This window comes from Triticum aestivum, chromosome 7B (genome assembly GCF_018294505.1).
Source record: "Triticum aestivum cultivar Chinese Spring chromosome 7B, IWGSC CS RefSeq v2.1, whole genome shotgun sequence".
Taxonomy (NCBI): domain Eukaryota; kingdom Viridiplantae; phylum Streptophyta; class Magnoliopsida; order Poales; family Poaceae; genus Triticum; species Triticum aestivum.
In genome coordinates, this window is record NC_057813.1 from 155025437 (window position 1) to 155040430 (window position 14994).

General features: G+C 43.4%; 1 protein-coding gene across 1 annotated transcript; it reads right to left on the bottom strand.

The window, feature by feature from the left end:
* Positions 1–4322: 4322 nt before the first annotated feature.
* LOC123155978 (ERAD-associated E3 ubiquitin-protein ligase HRD1) lies at positions 4323–10260 on the bottom strand. Its single transcript, XM_044574151.1, has 8 exons — positions 9952–10260; positions 9187–9794; positions 8138–8314; positions 7906–8055; positions 7608–7813; positions 7341–7476; positions 5703–5889; positions 4323–4586 (listed from the first exon to the last, which is right to left on the bottom strand). The coding sequence occupies exons 2-8, from the start codon at positions 9717–9719 to the stop codon at positions 4500–4502; spliced, it is 1476 nt and encodes a 491-aa protein (XP_044430086.1). The 5' UTR covers positions 9720–9794; positions 9952–10260; the 3' UTR covers positions 4323–4499.
* Between the last annotated feature and the right edge of the window lie 4734 nt (positions 10261–14994).

The following is a 14994-nucleotide window of genomic DNA, read 5'->3' on the forward strand; positions in this document are numbered from 1 at the left end:
AAACACGGGGGCTTTGAAAACAAAAAGTAGCAATGAACCTATTGATATGCAGCGGAAGGTAGACTACACTAGGCAAGCCATAGTCAAGTAAGCAATGAAGTGAAAGCATGAAGACTATCAGCAGCTAGGTAGTAAGGATCGGGATGAAAGATAGTATGAAGCCAAACAACAACAGTGTTCACATAGTGAAGACAATTAGATCATGCAGAGAGGGAATGACTTCCCGAAGGCAAACTATAAGCAAAGAGAGGTAAAGGATAGAACCAGTTGCTTGGAGAGGACAAGGATTTGTTAGACCAGTTCCAGTTGTTGTGACAACTGTACGTCTAGTTAGGAAGGCTGAGATTCAACTCAGAAGACCGCATCTTCACCTTATTCCCCTTGAGCTAAGGACACTTAGTCCTCGCCCAATCACTCTGGTAAGTCTTCAAGGTAGACTTCCAAACCTTCACAGACTTCGTTCACCAGCAATCGACAATGACTCTTGGATGCTCAGAACGCGACGCCTAACCGGCTGGAGGATTCACAGTCCTCAAGTGTAACAAGTCTTCAGATCACATGGACAGAAAGACTTCAGTGATGCCTAACACTCTTTGGCTCTGGGTGTTTTGGGCTTTGTCCTCGCAAGGATTTCTCTCTCAAATGCTTCGGAGGTGGGTTGCTCTCAAACGACAAAACTCGTGCACTAACTCTGAGCAGCCACCAATTTATGGTGTAGGGGGTGGGCTATTTATAGCCAGGAGGCAACCCAACCTGATTTGTCTAAAATGACCCTGGGTCACTAAGGAACTGACACGTGTCCAATGGTCAGATTTCAGACACACGCGGCAGCTTAACTTGGGCTGCAAGTAAAGCTGACTCATCCAGCTCTGCATAAGAGTTGCTCTCATTGTCTTCGCTCGAAGACATAGGATTTGGTTGAGCATCACATCAGTCACTCTGACTTTGTTCACTAGGACCCCACTTAACAGTACGATGGTTCCTATGACTCAACAAAGAAGAAAAAGGAAACTACGAAACAACTATGTCTTCGCACTCCATAGTCTTCATGTGATGTCTTCTCATGTCATAGACTTCAATGTGAATATCTTGACATACCACCATTGTCTTCAATGTCTTCACACATTTTTAGGATCATCTCTGATAGGTAAACCGAATCAATATGGGACTACTACCTGTGTTATCCTACAATTCTCACAAACACATTAGTCCCTCAACCAAGTTTGTCGTCAATACTCCAAAACCAACTAGGGGTGGCACTAGATGCACTTACAAGTCTCAGACTAGCTTCGCAGTTTCCAGAGCACTCACACGGCCATACTGTCCTTTGGTCAGATGACCACAGATGATGTTCTTGGCGGTTGAGTCCAGTTGCGCGAACCTCTTGACATCAGCAGCGGTGACACCTTCACCGACCTTGGGAACGCCTGTCCAGACGACATACCAGAGGTAGATGTCAATGGCTTCAAGATGCATGCGCATCTTATTCTTCTAGTAGGGGTAATCAGTGCCATCAAAGACCGGGCACGGAGCGGAGACCTTGATTATCCCTGTAGTCGACATAGCTAAAACTCCAGGTGGTTAAACTAAATCACACAGAACAAGGGAGCATCTTGCTCTGATACCAACTGAAAGTGCTAGTTATCGACTAGAGGGGGGTGAATATACGATTTTTATTTAAAAAAATTCAAAATAAGAGGTCTTTGAAGACAATCAATCCGATTGGACCTATATGATATGCAGCGGAAGATAAACTACACTAGACAGGCCATAGTCAAGTGAGCATAGTAATGAAAGCACAAAGACTAATGGCAGCTAGGTAAATTGGATCATAATGGAAGACAGTATGAAGCCAAGCAGGTAATTGTCTTCACACAGTAAAGTCAAACATATCAGGCAAGCAAGCAATGACTTCACGAAGACAAACTGAAATGTAAATGTGTTGGAAGATAAGACCAGTAGCTTGGTGAAGACAAGGATTTGGTGGACCAGTAGTTTCAGTTGTTGTGACAACTGTACGTCTGGTTAGGGAGGCTGAGATTGAACTCAAAAGACCACGTCTTCACCTTATTCCCCTTGAGCTAAGGATAGGGCTGCATGAAAAGTTCGAGGCTCATTAGCTGCTTGAGATCGACTCATTTTTTGGCTCGACTCAAGATCGACGCGAAAAGAAACGAGCCGAGTTTGAACACTTTATGTAGCTCGATCGAGAAACAAGCCGATCTTGAGCCAATATTGGCTCGCTCAATTTTAGCTCGATAGCTCGACATAATACCATTATGTTAAATGATCATATGCCATATATTAAATGAAAATAAGATAATTTGTTACCATATATGATGTCCATGATTTTTCTCCATTTTATTTAGCAGCAAACATGGAAGCTTAATTAAATGCAAAGAAGATTTAGGCCTAATTATAGTAGCAAAAACGAAGACCATCATCTATTGCTAGTTTGCCCAAGAGACAAAGATGAGCTCTTCGAGCACGACGAGATTGTCGTACAAAGTTGTGTCGTCTTGTGTCCTTATCTAGTTGGAATAATCGTCATAGATTTATAACATTTACTATTTCATTTAGCTCGAAACTAGCTCGAGATCGACTCAAGATCGTTACAAGATGAGCACGAGTCATGTTCTACAGCTTGATCTTGAGCTTCACTCAGTTTGAACTCGCTCGAATTTTAATATGAGTTGAGCCGAACCAACTCTAACTCGCTCGAACTCGACTCGTTTGCAGCCCTAGCTAAGGACACACAGTCCTCGCCCAATCACTCTGGTAACTCTTCGAGGTAGACTTCCAAACATTCACAGACTCTGTTCACCGGCGATCCATAATGACTCTTGGATGCTTAGAACGTGACACCTAACCGGCTGAAGGATGCACAGTCCTCAAGTGTAACAAGTCTTCAGATAACGCGGACAGAAAGACTTCAGTGATGCCTAACACTCTTTGACTCTGGGTGTTTTGGGCTTTGTCCTCGCAAGGATCTCTCACTCAAAGGTTTCGGAGATGGGTTGCTCTCAAACGACAAAAGGCATGCACTAACTCTGAGCAGCCACCAATTTATGGTGTAGGGGGTGGGCTATTTATAGCCAGGAGGCAACCCGACATGATATGTCCGAAATGACCCTGGGTCACTAAGGAACCGACACGTGTCCAACGGTCGGATTTCAAACACGCACGACAACTTGGCTTGGGCAACAAGCAAAGTTGACTCATCCAACTCTGGATAAGATTGGCTCTCATTGTCTTCACTCGAAGACATAGGATTTGGGTTGAGCATCACGTCAGTCTTCTGACTTTGTTCACTTGGACCCCACTTAACAGTTCGGTGGTTCCTATGACTCAATAAAGAAGAAAAGAAAACTACGAAAGAAACTATGTCTTCGCACTCCATAGTCTTCAAGTGAGTGTCTTCACATGTCATTATCTTCAACGTGAATGTCTTCACGAACCACCATTGTCTTCAATGTCTTCATACATTTTTAGGGGTCATCTCTGGTAGATAAACCGAATTAATGAGGGACTACTACATGTATTATCCTGCAATTCTCACAAATACATTAGTCCCTCATTCACGTTTGTCGTCAATACTCTAAAACCAACTAGGGATGGCACAAGATGCACTTACAGTACGAAGATAGTCCCTCCCAGAGGGGAGGCGCGAGTCCTGCTGCCAAAGTTTTAAGTCGTCGCTGCAGCCACAACAAGTTTCAGCAATAGCTAGGAACCTAGAAATTTAAGGGAAATCCCAAATTAGGAGTACGACCACAATTGCACATGGACTATAATCGGTTCCCAATAGCACATTAGCTAGTCCAAACACATGAACTAGATCAACAGGAGCAACAATGAGTCATTTCTAAACCTATGAGCAGCACAGTGAGTAAATCGTGCCACTGAACAAAGTATAGCACCGCTGCACCAGATCCACCACAGATAATAGGAGGAGCTCCGTACGAGGTTGTAGCCAAGGCAGTAGCACAGCCTCTCGCCGTCGTCCCTACAGCTGCAGCACGAGGACCACCGGATCATACGCGTCTGGACTCACAGCCACCGGATCCAGACTCGCCGACACTGGATCCTTAAACGCCGAATAGGAGCCAAAAAAGCCAAAACTTTTTGGTGAAGGGGAGCGCCGCAGGCCTAGGGAAGGTGGAGTGAAGCGTGCCGGCAGGGTGGAGGGAGTTGCAGAGAGCGCGAGTGCAGCGGCAAGGCTAGGAGTAGTGGAATGCAGGTTGAATACGAAAAGAGGACAGTTTTGCAAAAATACCATTCACGACTGATATTTCAGGACGGGGGAGATTAAACTAAGCAAATTACCAGACAAAACAAACGATCATCTGTTATTCATAACCGAGCCTACCAAGATCAACAAGACATCACGGCAGAGTTCCGCCTCATATATTGCACAATCTCCATCTATGTCGTTTGTTGCACAACCTCCATATATAACATATGTTTATCCAGACCCCATCTTCGCCTATCAACTACACTTATTTTCCGGCTTGCTCAGCGTTCTCGTTGCTAGTTGTTGATGCGGTGGCCCCTTGCTGCATCATTTGCAATTGGATTTGCAACACCTGGAACAAGTGGCATATGCATTACGTTGACAATAGAGCCTTAGTGAAAAGATAACAATCACACGACATCATCTTATTCCCGGCAAGCATGCCATATGATCAGTTACTTCCATCTCATTGGTCGCTGCTAGTTACCAGACGAACATTTATATCTTGAGCAATGTTGCATATTATAATCGTGCAGTGATGAAAAAGACTATCCTTGGAAGCTGATGAACTATGTTTAATGTCTATTTGATCATTATAGTTTCCCATCCAGAATGTTATGACATACAGTACTAGAATGCTGGATACTGTTATTTAAGAATCAAGGGTTTGTTAAGATAGTAATAAAACTGAGTAACTAAAATAGCAGGAGAAACAAACTTATTGGCATGCTGTTAACTCTCACAACATTGTACGCACAGTTACAAGTCACAACTGCTAGTGACCAATATAAATGTGTCAAATGAGCAATAAACATAAGAATTGGGATTATATCCGGTGCACATCATCAATTGGATGCAATCATGCAAACCACTTTGGCTTCAATATCAAATCATATTTAGAAGTCACCAAACAAATGTCAAGGTGGTGGATTAATGTAATATACCATGTAAAATTTCAAATTCAATTCAGTTTGCATTGAGGTTCCAAAAGAAAATGGAAAATAATGAAAGAAAAGAAAAAAATCTCCTTTATGTCTTTCTTAACTAATGTGGAGTTTTTACTGGAAATTTTGAAGGGGGGCAATACTCAATATAGTGTACCCTCACAAAACTAACTTTTCACATTCATTTCAGTGATAGCACTTAATGTATTTGGACTATATATGTCTGCATAGACAATACAAGGGAGTTTTCTCCACACAAAAAAAAGAACAATGCGAGGGGCATATAGAGTGCAATAAATTCACCTATGTGTGAAATCATGCAAACTCTCGCATGAGTAGTTGGATGATAGTTGAATGGTCTAGATTCCTTAGTTAATCGTAGATGTCATCCCTCATTAAAAAAATTGAGTGTATGTGTTATTCAGAAAGTTATCTATCTGGTTGTTACAGCCTTTTCATACACAATAGCTAGTGCTCTACAAATACCATGGTTAAGCAGATTGCGTTAGGAAGAAAGTTCTTACCTCTATCTGGCTCCTTATAGCCTTTTCATATGCCTTTTGTAGTGAATTTCCAGGGTCCCCGCTACCAGTTATTGAACTAACTGGACCACGTGAATAAGAAGGCTGAGGTTCTAATGGATGGCCAGTGGAAGTACTTGCTTCTCCTGATTGTGAGGTACTTGGTGTTGCGTGCAGAGGTCCTGAGTGCCTGATGATTAATAAAAGGGCACTTCAATTCATTGGCATTAAAAAGTACTCCCTCCGTCCCAAAATAAGTGTCGCGGACTTAGTACAGAGGGAGTATTTGACAAAGCAAATGCCGTTTTCAATAGTCCATCAGTGCAATAGTGGAACTGACAGAGACAGTGACTAACCCAATCTCAGGTAGCTAAGTATGATGAAAGTTGGTCACATACAGTAATAACTTGCTGTACAAAAAGTCAAAACCCAGAAGGCCAGAACTGAATAAAAGCATGTTAACTTAATATGATGCAATAACAATTAAGTTATAATGTGTTCCCACCTATGTTTATAAAGCGGTAAAGCGAAGCGAGGCGCTAGGGGGGCGCCTCACTGCTTAAGCGATAAAGCGTAAAGCGAGGCGACGCTTTACACAGACTCTGAACCTGATGGGCAGTATAATAGAGCACCATTTAGTGAGACATATATATGTTGATTCTAATCCACCAGTGAGCCCATATATTCTGATCCATCCACTAAGCAGTAAGCAACTAGCCAATTGCTATAAGAGAGGCAGTAGCACCTAACAGCAGAGGAGTTGTGCATAGCATAACACACAACAGAGCAGAAAAGGCTGGTGCAGATCTGAGGAAGCTGCTGCCAGAGGAGAGAGGAAAGAGCTGAAAGCCTGGATATTTGCACGCTCTGGTTTTGGTTCTCTCTCTTTCTTTCCCCTCCTGTAACTGTTTCACATGTGAGCCCAGCCCTGTTTCCCTGCCAGGAATCTCTGTACCCTGCCTGGCAAGTCTAAGGCGTCCTCTCTGCCTTAAAGCGCCAATCAGGACGCCTAAGCAGGCGCTTCAGACGCTTTAGTGTCTAAGGCGGACGCCTTAGACACATGTCTAAAGCGAGTTGGACGCTTTGAGCCTGGAGGGCGCTCTAACGCTTAAGCGACGCTTTAGGGACGCTTTACAAACAGAGGTTCCCACTTTCCCAGGCCCAAAAAAAAGTAGAAGGCGGTGTTAGTGTTTTCCCAGGCCATGCATCCATCCCCATTTTTGCCGTTGTGCACTCTTTGGGTCAACCACTTCAATTAGACAACCACAGTGCAGAAACATAAAAATGGCGCGACCAAATGCAAAGGACTAGTGGCAAAAAGAAAATTGCTCCAAAGTGTGTATACTTGTCACGGAAAAAAAAACAAGTTCTACCAATTGTTATCCACTATATTAAACCACCATCAAAATGGCACGGGCAAATTAAAAAATTATTAACTAAACTGGCAAAAATCGCAGATATATTCCAAGTCAAAAGTGTCATAGCTGGCAACTGAGAGATCAAAGATCTAAGAACTATGGAAGTTGCAAATTTAATCTATGGAAAAAAAGAGCCATCATTTATTATCATAGCTAATGGATCTCTAGCATAATCATAAAGAGCTTCACATTTTAAAGTTTAACCTATTCCAGAAAAACATACCTATTCAAAGTGTTCACTGGAGGATAAGCAAATGATCTCCCATACAAGGAAGCAGCTGAAGCAGCAGCCTCAAGTTTTAATTGACGCATGTTCACGTTCTCAGTTGGTGCTCCTCCTGAACTTGGAGTACCAGTGCCTGCACCGATTTTCCTTGCATTGAATTAGGATTGACATACAAAACTGGTTGCATAATGTACTACTGACTGATAAAAATGGTTAAATGGGAAAGTACAATTCAAAAACTCAGACCAATGAAGAGAAGCTCACCAGGCTGAACTCCAGGTTGAGCTCCATGCTGTTGTGCTGATGCTGCACGTCCATTATCTGGGGGGATAATTGGAGCTCTACATGTTGGGCAAGTATGTTGGCGCTGTAGCCATGACCTCAAACAATGTACATGGAACAAGTGCCCACAAAGCAGCTTCTTTGCTGTGGTCATCTCTTCACGGCAAATAATACATGTGACATCACTCCTGAATATATAAAGAATCTAAATCATAAACAAGTTCGATTGCTGAATCAGTAAATCAACCAAAACAGTACCAATGAAACTAAATGTACTCACGCATCGAGCTCATCTGGTGTAGCATCTGGAAAGCGTTCATTCATGTTGGAAGTCACCTTTCTGTAGCGCACATAATCTGAAATGCGAATTCTGAAGTTGCGGAAGGTCTCATACAGCTCACGAATCAAGTGCAGTGGGACACCATAGTTCCTGATATCAAAATAACAGATCAGCCTTAGAAGTTCGAACTACAAAATCCTAAGGGGAAAGAACATTTTATAAAAGAACTTACAGGAAGATCGCTATGAAGAATAGCATATATAAAGACAAGTGCACAAGGTCGCTGATAAGCTCCAAATAAAATGTATACACTGCTTTATTCTCCCATTGACCTTCCGCTAGCATGTCGCTGACATAGAATACATACTTCACGAATGTCGATACTGTCGATGTTGCCAGTATCATATACCTAAAACATGTTTTGCACATGTGTGAGCTACCATGAATCTCAATGTCTAGAAATAATACATCAGTAATCATCTGCAGATATTAAGAATAATAGAACTATTATAACCTGAAGTAAATAACGCAAGATTAATCATCAGCTCAATATGGTAGGTTTCTCGGGGTATAACTCAATATGGTAGTAACCTTGCCTGAAAGGCATGTCCCGTGCTTTAAAAAGCAATAATCAACAAAGAAATTCCATAACTGGTGAGATTTACCTCAGTTTAGACAACTGATCAAATGATTGGCACTGCTTTCACTTAAATGTATTGCTTAAACTTAGAAGAAGAATTCAACAAGTTCCTGGACTCAGATTTTGACAAATGACAATCATAACATATAAATGAAAGGATAATAGGCTTGATGTGGTAAACATACAAGAAAAACTATCCATGGTCTAGTGGATGCGCAAAATGAAATGTTAACTGTTGAGTGCCATAGCGTTAGAAGTTGCTAGATAAAATCGATGGCAAACATTACTTAAGAATGAGTAACAAGTAACATGTCATCCTACTAGTGCGTCTTCAAGCATATATATAACAAGAAATTCTGGTGTTTATCTGTGCTGTGCTGCATGTTTATTGAAAACTATCCACTTCAAATTCACACACGTTATATTAATCTGTCATATCATGAAAGAGGGGCTTTCCAGGAACAGTTCGCATTTTTCACTTCCACCCTTAGGTATACAACCAAAGCATGCCCTCCATATTTGAGATCAAACAGCTGATGCTTTTTTTTCAATTTGATCAGATGGATACTATTTGAAAGGTCGCGTGGCATAATAAAGATGCTATATTGCAAGCAAGTAAAGAGTGATTTATGAAAACTTACTCAAAGGAAAAGAAGATTGCAACAGATGCCTCCCGCTTCTGTATCAGCGACCCCAGCGAGTTCGCCAGGAAGAGGCAGTCGACGACAAGAAGGAATAGCATGAAGGACACGATCCTTATGTGCGACAGCATTGGCACGGAGGGTGTGGTCTCAATGTACTCGACCCTCTTCTGCGCAAGCCAGTGCAGAGCCTTGACGAGGAGCAGGGCGGCGACCATGGCGAGGAAAGAGACGGAGAAATCCTGGCGGAAGATGGTGACCGCGAAGAGGATCTCCACGACCTCACGCCACGACTGCTCGTTGAGCCGCTCGACCTCGGCCTCCCGGAGCGTCCCCAGGAAGACGCGCTTCACGAGCTGCCAGGCGACGCACATGGCGACGAGGCCCGTGTTGAGGAGCAGCACGAAGCATATCTTGGAGGTGGAGAGGTAGACCATGGCCGGGTAGAACTGCTCCCTGCTGCTGAACGCATAGTACACCGACGTTATCGTCGCCAGCAGGCTGAACACGGCGTACGTCTGCAACCGGATCATCTCGGCCGCCGCCCTCGGCGAATCCCCTCGCGAAAAATTCCGCCGGAAACCCTACGCGCGCCACCAGCGGATCACCTGGAGCAGAAAGCGAATATCAGCGGCCCGATCCGCAAAAGTTCTCTCTCGAATTTTGCGCAGATTGGGAGGTGAATCGAAGAGACGCGGCGCGCGAATCCATGCCCTAGGCGAGCAGGCTGCGTCGGAGTGCGGTAGCGTGCTCGTGGTGGCTTACCGATGCGAGGCTGGGGGGCGGTGCCGGAGTGAAATCTCGTCCCGGGATGCGGCGGCGCCCCTATCCGGATTTCGTACCCTTGTGATAGGTTGGATTGGGAGAAACTCTAGGCTGTGGGAGGGGAGATAGCATCAAGGTATTCCACCTGCGAGGACCATGTGAGTGAATTGGGTGCGGGGAGGAAGAGGGGGCGTGTTCGCTCGGGGAGAAGGGGGGTCTGCACGCCGGCTGCGAGGGAGGTGCGCCGGTGGACATGCGTCCTCGTGCCAGCACGGCGGTGGCGTGTCGCTGGCCAATGGGCGGCATCCACGTGTAGAAAAGACGTGTCATCTTCGGTCTTGTTTTTCTTTTTAATTTCTTTTTTCGTTTTTGAGGGGCTCAATCTTCGGTCACTACTCACTAGGGACCGGCAGGGAAAAATGAAGATATGAACCTCTACACTTGCCCAATTAATGTGGCAGGGTAAATTAGCGTCATGTGGATAGATTAGGAAAACAAATATTTCCCACTTTGGATATTTGGCTTCTCAAAATTACCGACCTTAAGAGTTCCATGAATTCCTAAAGTTTAGGATTTAATAACCGTTACAACATCCTAATCATCTGCTAAAACATCTAGTAGGTAATTGGCTGAACGTAAGAATACCTTGATTGCCCCGGTCATCGGAGACAAACGTGACGACCCTTGCCTGCTTGGAGCAGACATGGTGAAGGACCGCTGCAATCATCCGGGAAGTAGATCTGATTGCCCTGGTCATCGGAGACGAAGGTGACGAACCTTGCCTGCTTGGAGCAGAGTAGACATGGTGAAGGATCACTGCAATCATCTGAGAAGTAGATCTGTAGATGGCATCAGAAAGTCATCGGCACAGCCTTGCGGTGGCCGGCGATGGTGGTTGGTCTTCTGATCTCCTTTTACACTCTTTTTAAGATCGGCATTTGAGAATAGATGAACTTAATCAATACGCGCGCCCAAAAGGGCGGGTTGAGTGGCGCTGGCGTGTGGGTAGGTGGGGCAAATGGCGATGGCGGTTAGGTACGCGTGTGTGTGCGCGCCCAAGGGGCGGGTTGAGTGGCGCTGGAGCGTGGGGTAGGTAGGACAAATGGCGATGGGGGTCGGGTATGCGTGTGTGTGCGCGCCCAAGAGCGCGGCTTGAGTGTTACTGGCGCGTGGGGTAGGTAGGACAACTGGCCGACGGGATCAGATACACGTGTGTGTGTGTGTGTGCGCCCAAGGGACGGGTTGGGTGGCGCTGGCGCTTGGGTAGGATGGGGCAATTGGTGATGGCGGTCAAGTACATGTGTGTGGTGCCCAAGGGGCGGTTTCGCGTGGCGCGTGTGGGTAGGTGTGGCAAGTGGCAATGGCGATCAGGTACATGCGTGTGTGCGCGGCCAAGGGGCGGGTTGAGTGGCGCTGGCGCGTGGGTAGGTGGGGCAAGTCGCGATGACGGTCAAGCAGAGCGAGCAGGCAACAATCGAGTGGTGCGAGCAGTCACAACAATCGGGTTGGCAGCACAAAGAAGTATTCTTACTGAAGATGATGAAAAAACTGAGAGGGGAGAGGGGTAGTGGCGAAAAGATTTGTATATATCCGTAAGTTTAGCATTTTTGTAGCCGGACATTCTTAGATATGTAAAATTGGCCTTTTTTCTGGTGCCTATAAAAGACGACCCGGTAATAAAGGGGCAAATGGGTTGGATGGCAATTTAGCTAATCCATCTTTGAAGTGACAATTTTGATAAGCCACAAATTCAAAGTGGCAAATATTTGACTTTCTCCTAAATAAACCCATCCCAGATAACAGATTAATTTTCGAAATGAAATATATGTTTGAGTTCACATTTTTTTTATTTCGTTTTGAAAATTGTGCAGAATCACTGACCCTAGATAATAGATTATTTTCCGAAAAGAAATACAATTTTAATTCACATTTTTAGTTTGTTTCTAAAATTGCGTAGAATCACGATTACCCACCATAAATGAAGGTTGAACAATGTGACATATGACGCCCATTAATCAAGAAAAATAGTCTTACCTAGATCAAGAAGTGACAACTTGGTTTCGAGGGTTGTCCCTGGTTGTTGCATCACCCCAGAATGTTGCAAAAATTAAGACTTGTGTGTATGTTTTCTTATTTGCGAGAACTTCGTTTGGTAATTTGAACTACCATAAGAAAGATCAATACTGTGTGAAAGTGTTCGTTTGCTCTGTTTGCTCGTTAGTTCAAACGCTAGTACAGTTTGGTACTGGTCGTCTTTTGTAGCCGCCGTCTCCTCCGTCTCCTCCACAAAAGCTAGGGTTTTTGCCTCCCGCCGCCGCCGCCGCCGCCGCAGGTCCATCTCCTCTCCGATGGCCTTAGGGCCATGGGGGCGTAGTGGATCTCGGCAAGGGTCGGCGGGAGGGCTTCGTTTTTAATCGTTTCTTTCAGTTTTGCTAGGGTTTGTGTCCTGCTCAGGAAGACGAGACGGCGGCGGCTCCCTGAAGATGGAATAAAGGTCTCCCCGCCTAGCCCCCGTTCCGGCGATGCGTCTAGCATCATTGGTGGGCGTGTGGAGGTGTGTCTCCGGCGGATCTATCTTTGGTGGATTTGCTCGGATGTCGTCGTTGTTCGTCTACGTTCGTGTGTCTTCGGATTGGATTTTTCTGATCTACGTTATTCTTCATCTGCGGCGGTTGCTGTTCTGGTGCGCTGGTCCTATGGGACCTTAGCACGACGACTTCCCGACTGTCTACTACAACAAGTTGTGCCCGACTCCGGCGATGGAGGGGCGATGACGGCGGCGCGCCTTCGGCTCGCTTCAGTGCTGGTATTTGTCGCTAGATGGTCTACGGATCTGGATGTAATTTATATTATTTCTGGTATTCGTTGTACTGCCATGATTGATGATGAATAGATCGGAAAGTTTCTCGCAAAAAAAATAGTTCAAACGCACCCATGATGAACAGTAAAACAGAAAAATATAGTAAACAAAAATTTGGAAAACTGTTTTTTTCAACAAAGATTGACGAACTGTCTATGTACATGCAATTTTTTGTGAATAGAAAACATCCCTAATGTTCAGGGAAAAATTGCTCCAAAATGCTTTCCACTCCTGAACATTAGGGATGTTTTCTATTCACAAAAAATTGCATATGTAGGCAATTTATCAATGTTTTGTTGCCAAAGTAATTCAGATTTTTAACATCTTTTACTATTTTTTCATTGGGACAATTGCATTTTTACCCCTAGTTGGTTCCTACCCACGGGTTTTGCCCTTACTTTTCGAGCTTGCTCAGTTTTGCCCTTACTTTTTCCATCGAGGTCCTCGAATGCCCTTTGACCGTTTGACCAAAACTTTAAAAAATCATAACTAATTCATACGAACTTAGAAAAATGCAAATAAGATATCAAAATGTTCAGATAAACATTACCTTTATGGGCATATCATTTGCATTGAGGACAAAAACTTTGTTTAAACTACCCGAGGTAATTAATGTTATTAACATTATTAAAAATAAACAGGTATAAACAATATTTTTTCATGAATAAAAATTACATGCAAATGTAGGTGATGTTTTTTGAACATCCTGATAACTTATATGCATTTTTTTGAGTTTGTATCAACTTGTTATGAATGCTCTAACGACTTTGACCATTATTTGAAAACTTCATAACAAGTTGATACGAACTCAGGAAAATGCAAATAAGGTATCAGAATGTTCAGAAAACATCACCTACATTTGCATATAATTTTTGTTCATGAAAAAAATATTGTTTATATCTATTTATTTAATTACCTCGGGTAGTTTAAACGAAGTTTTTGTCCTCAATGCAAATGATATGCCCATAAAGGTAATGTTTATATGAACATTTTGATATCTTATTTGCATTTTTCTGAGTTCATATGAATTAGTTATGAATTTTCAAAGTTTTGGTCAAACGGTCAAAGGGCATCCGAGGGACCTCGATGGAAAAAGTAAGGGCAAAACTGAGCAAGCTCGAAAAGTAAGGGCAAAACCCGTGGGTAGGAACCAACTAGGGGTAAAAATGCAATTGTCCCATATTTTCATTTTATTGTTCATGAAGGAGCATTTCAGCTCACAAGCAGAAACTAGAACAATACTGCACTTCCAGCTATAGAACCCTTGAATCAAAGGCCAGGGTTGGCTACCATGGAACAAAAGAAAGTGAATTCAATACCAACAACTCAAGAAGAAACAATTGGTCGGGATCGTCTTCCTTTACTTGATCCGCATCCGACTAATTCTTCTTATCATAGTTGTTAAAGAAACTTCCCTTACTAAAATTACTTTTGGAAAAGAAATCTAGCCAATGACGTACTCGAGCTAGAATCAAGATCTTGATGAACAAAATTTCAGAAGAAATAAAAAGATCTCGATCAACGAATAGGTGCGTGCTTAGATTTTAGGTGCACCCTTACTGGAGCAAGATTCTACTCCCTCCGTTCGGAAATAAATGACACTATTTTAGTTCAAATTTGAAAATAAGTGAAGCTGTTTTAGTTCAAAATTGAACTAATTTGAACTAAAACAACGTCACTTATTTCTGGATGGAGGTAATAGCATTTTTGCAATGTTGGGACAGGATTTGTCGACTAACATTCCCTCTCAAATAATCAAATGAGTAGCCGCAGAGCACGAGCGGTAAGTTATCTCAAAACATATCAAAAAAATAATCAAATGAGTATAGTTGTTTGGTTTGAGGCCCTGATAACCTCCAACATTGTCAGCACTCGCGCTAGCAAAATTGTTTGGAACAACCAGAGCTTCCTACTGGAACTTAGGCCAAATGTTGGCTGCTACATTGACCTTATGTGTAGTACTACCAAATGTTGTAAGTAAACAAAAAAATTGTTTGGTTCACAGCGATCACTAACCAAACAGCTTATGCGCACACAATCTGATCAGTATCTTTTCAGGATCAACAAAGCTACATTTTATTAAGGTATAAGCGCGATGTTCAGGAACAAAAGTTCATGTAGAACCAGAGCAAATCGTATCTGCTCTGACTCTTCCATTAAGTAACAAAGATACCCAAATAAAC

Excerpts from the sequence above, each read along its gene's own strand:
- LOC123155978 (XM_044574151.1), bottom strand. The coding sequence starts at position 9,719 with ATGATCCGGTTGCAGACGTACGCCGTGTTCAGCCTGCTGGCGACGATA. Across the intron at positions 8,315-9,186 it reads GCAATCTTCTTTTCCTTTGA|GTATATGATACTGGCAACAT; the intron begins GTAAGTTTTCAT and ends AACATGTTTTAG. Across the intron at positions 8,056-8,137 it reads TTCTTCATAGCGATCTTCCT|GAACTATGGTGTCCCACTGC; the intron begins GTAAGTTCTTTT and ends TTTTGATATCAG.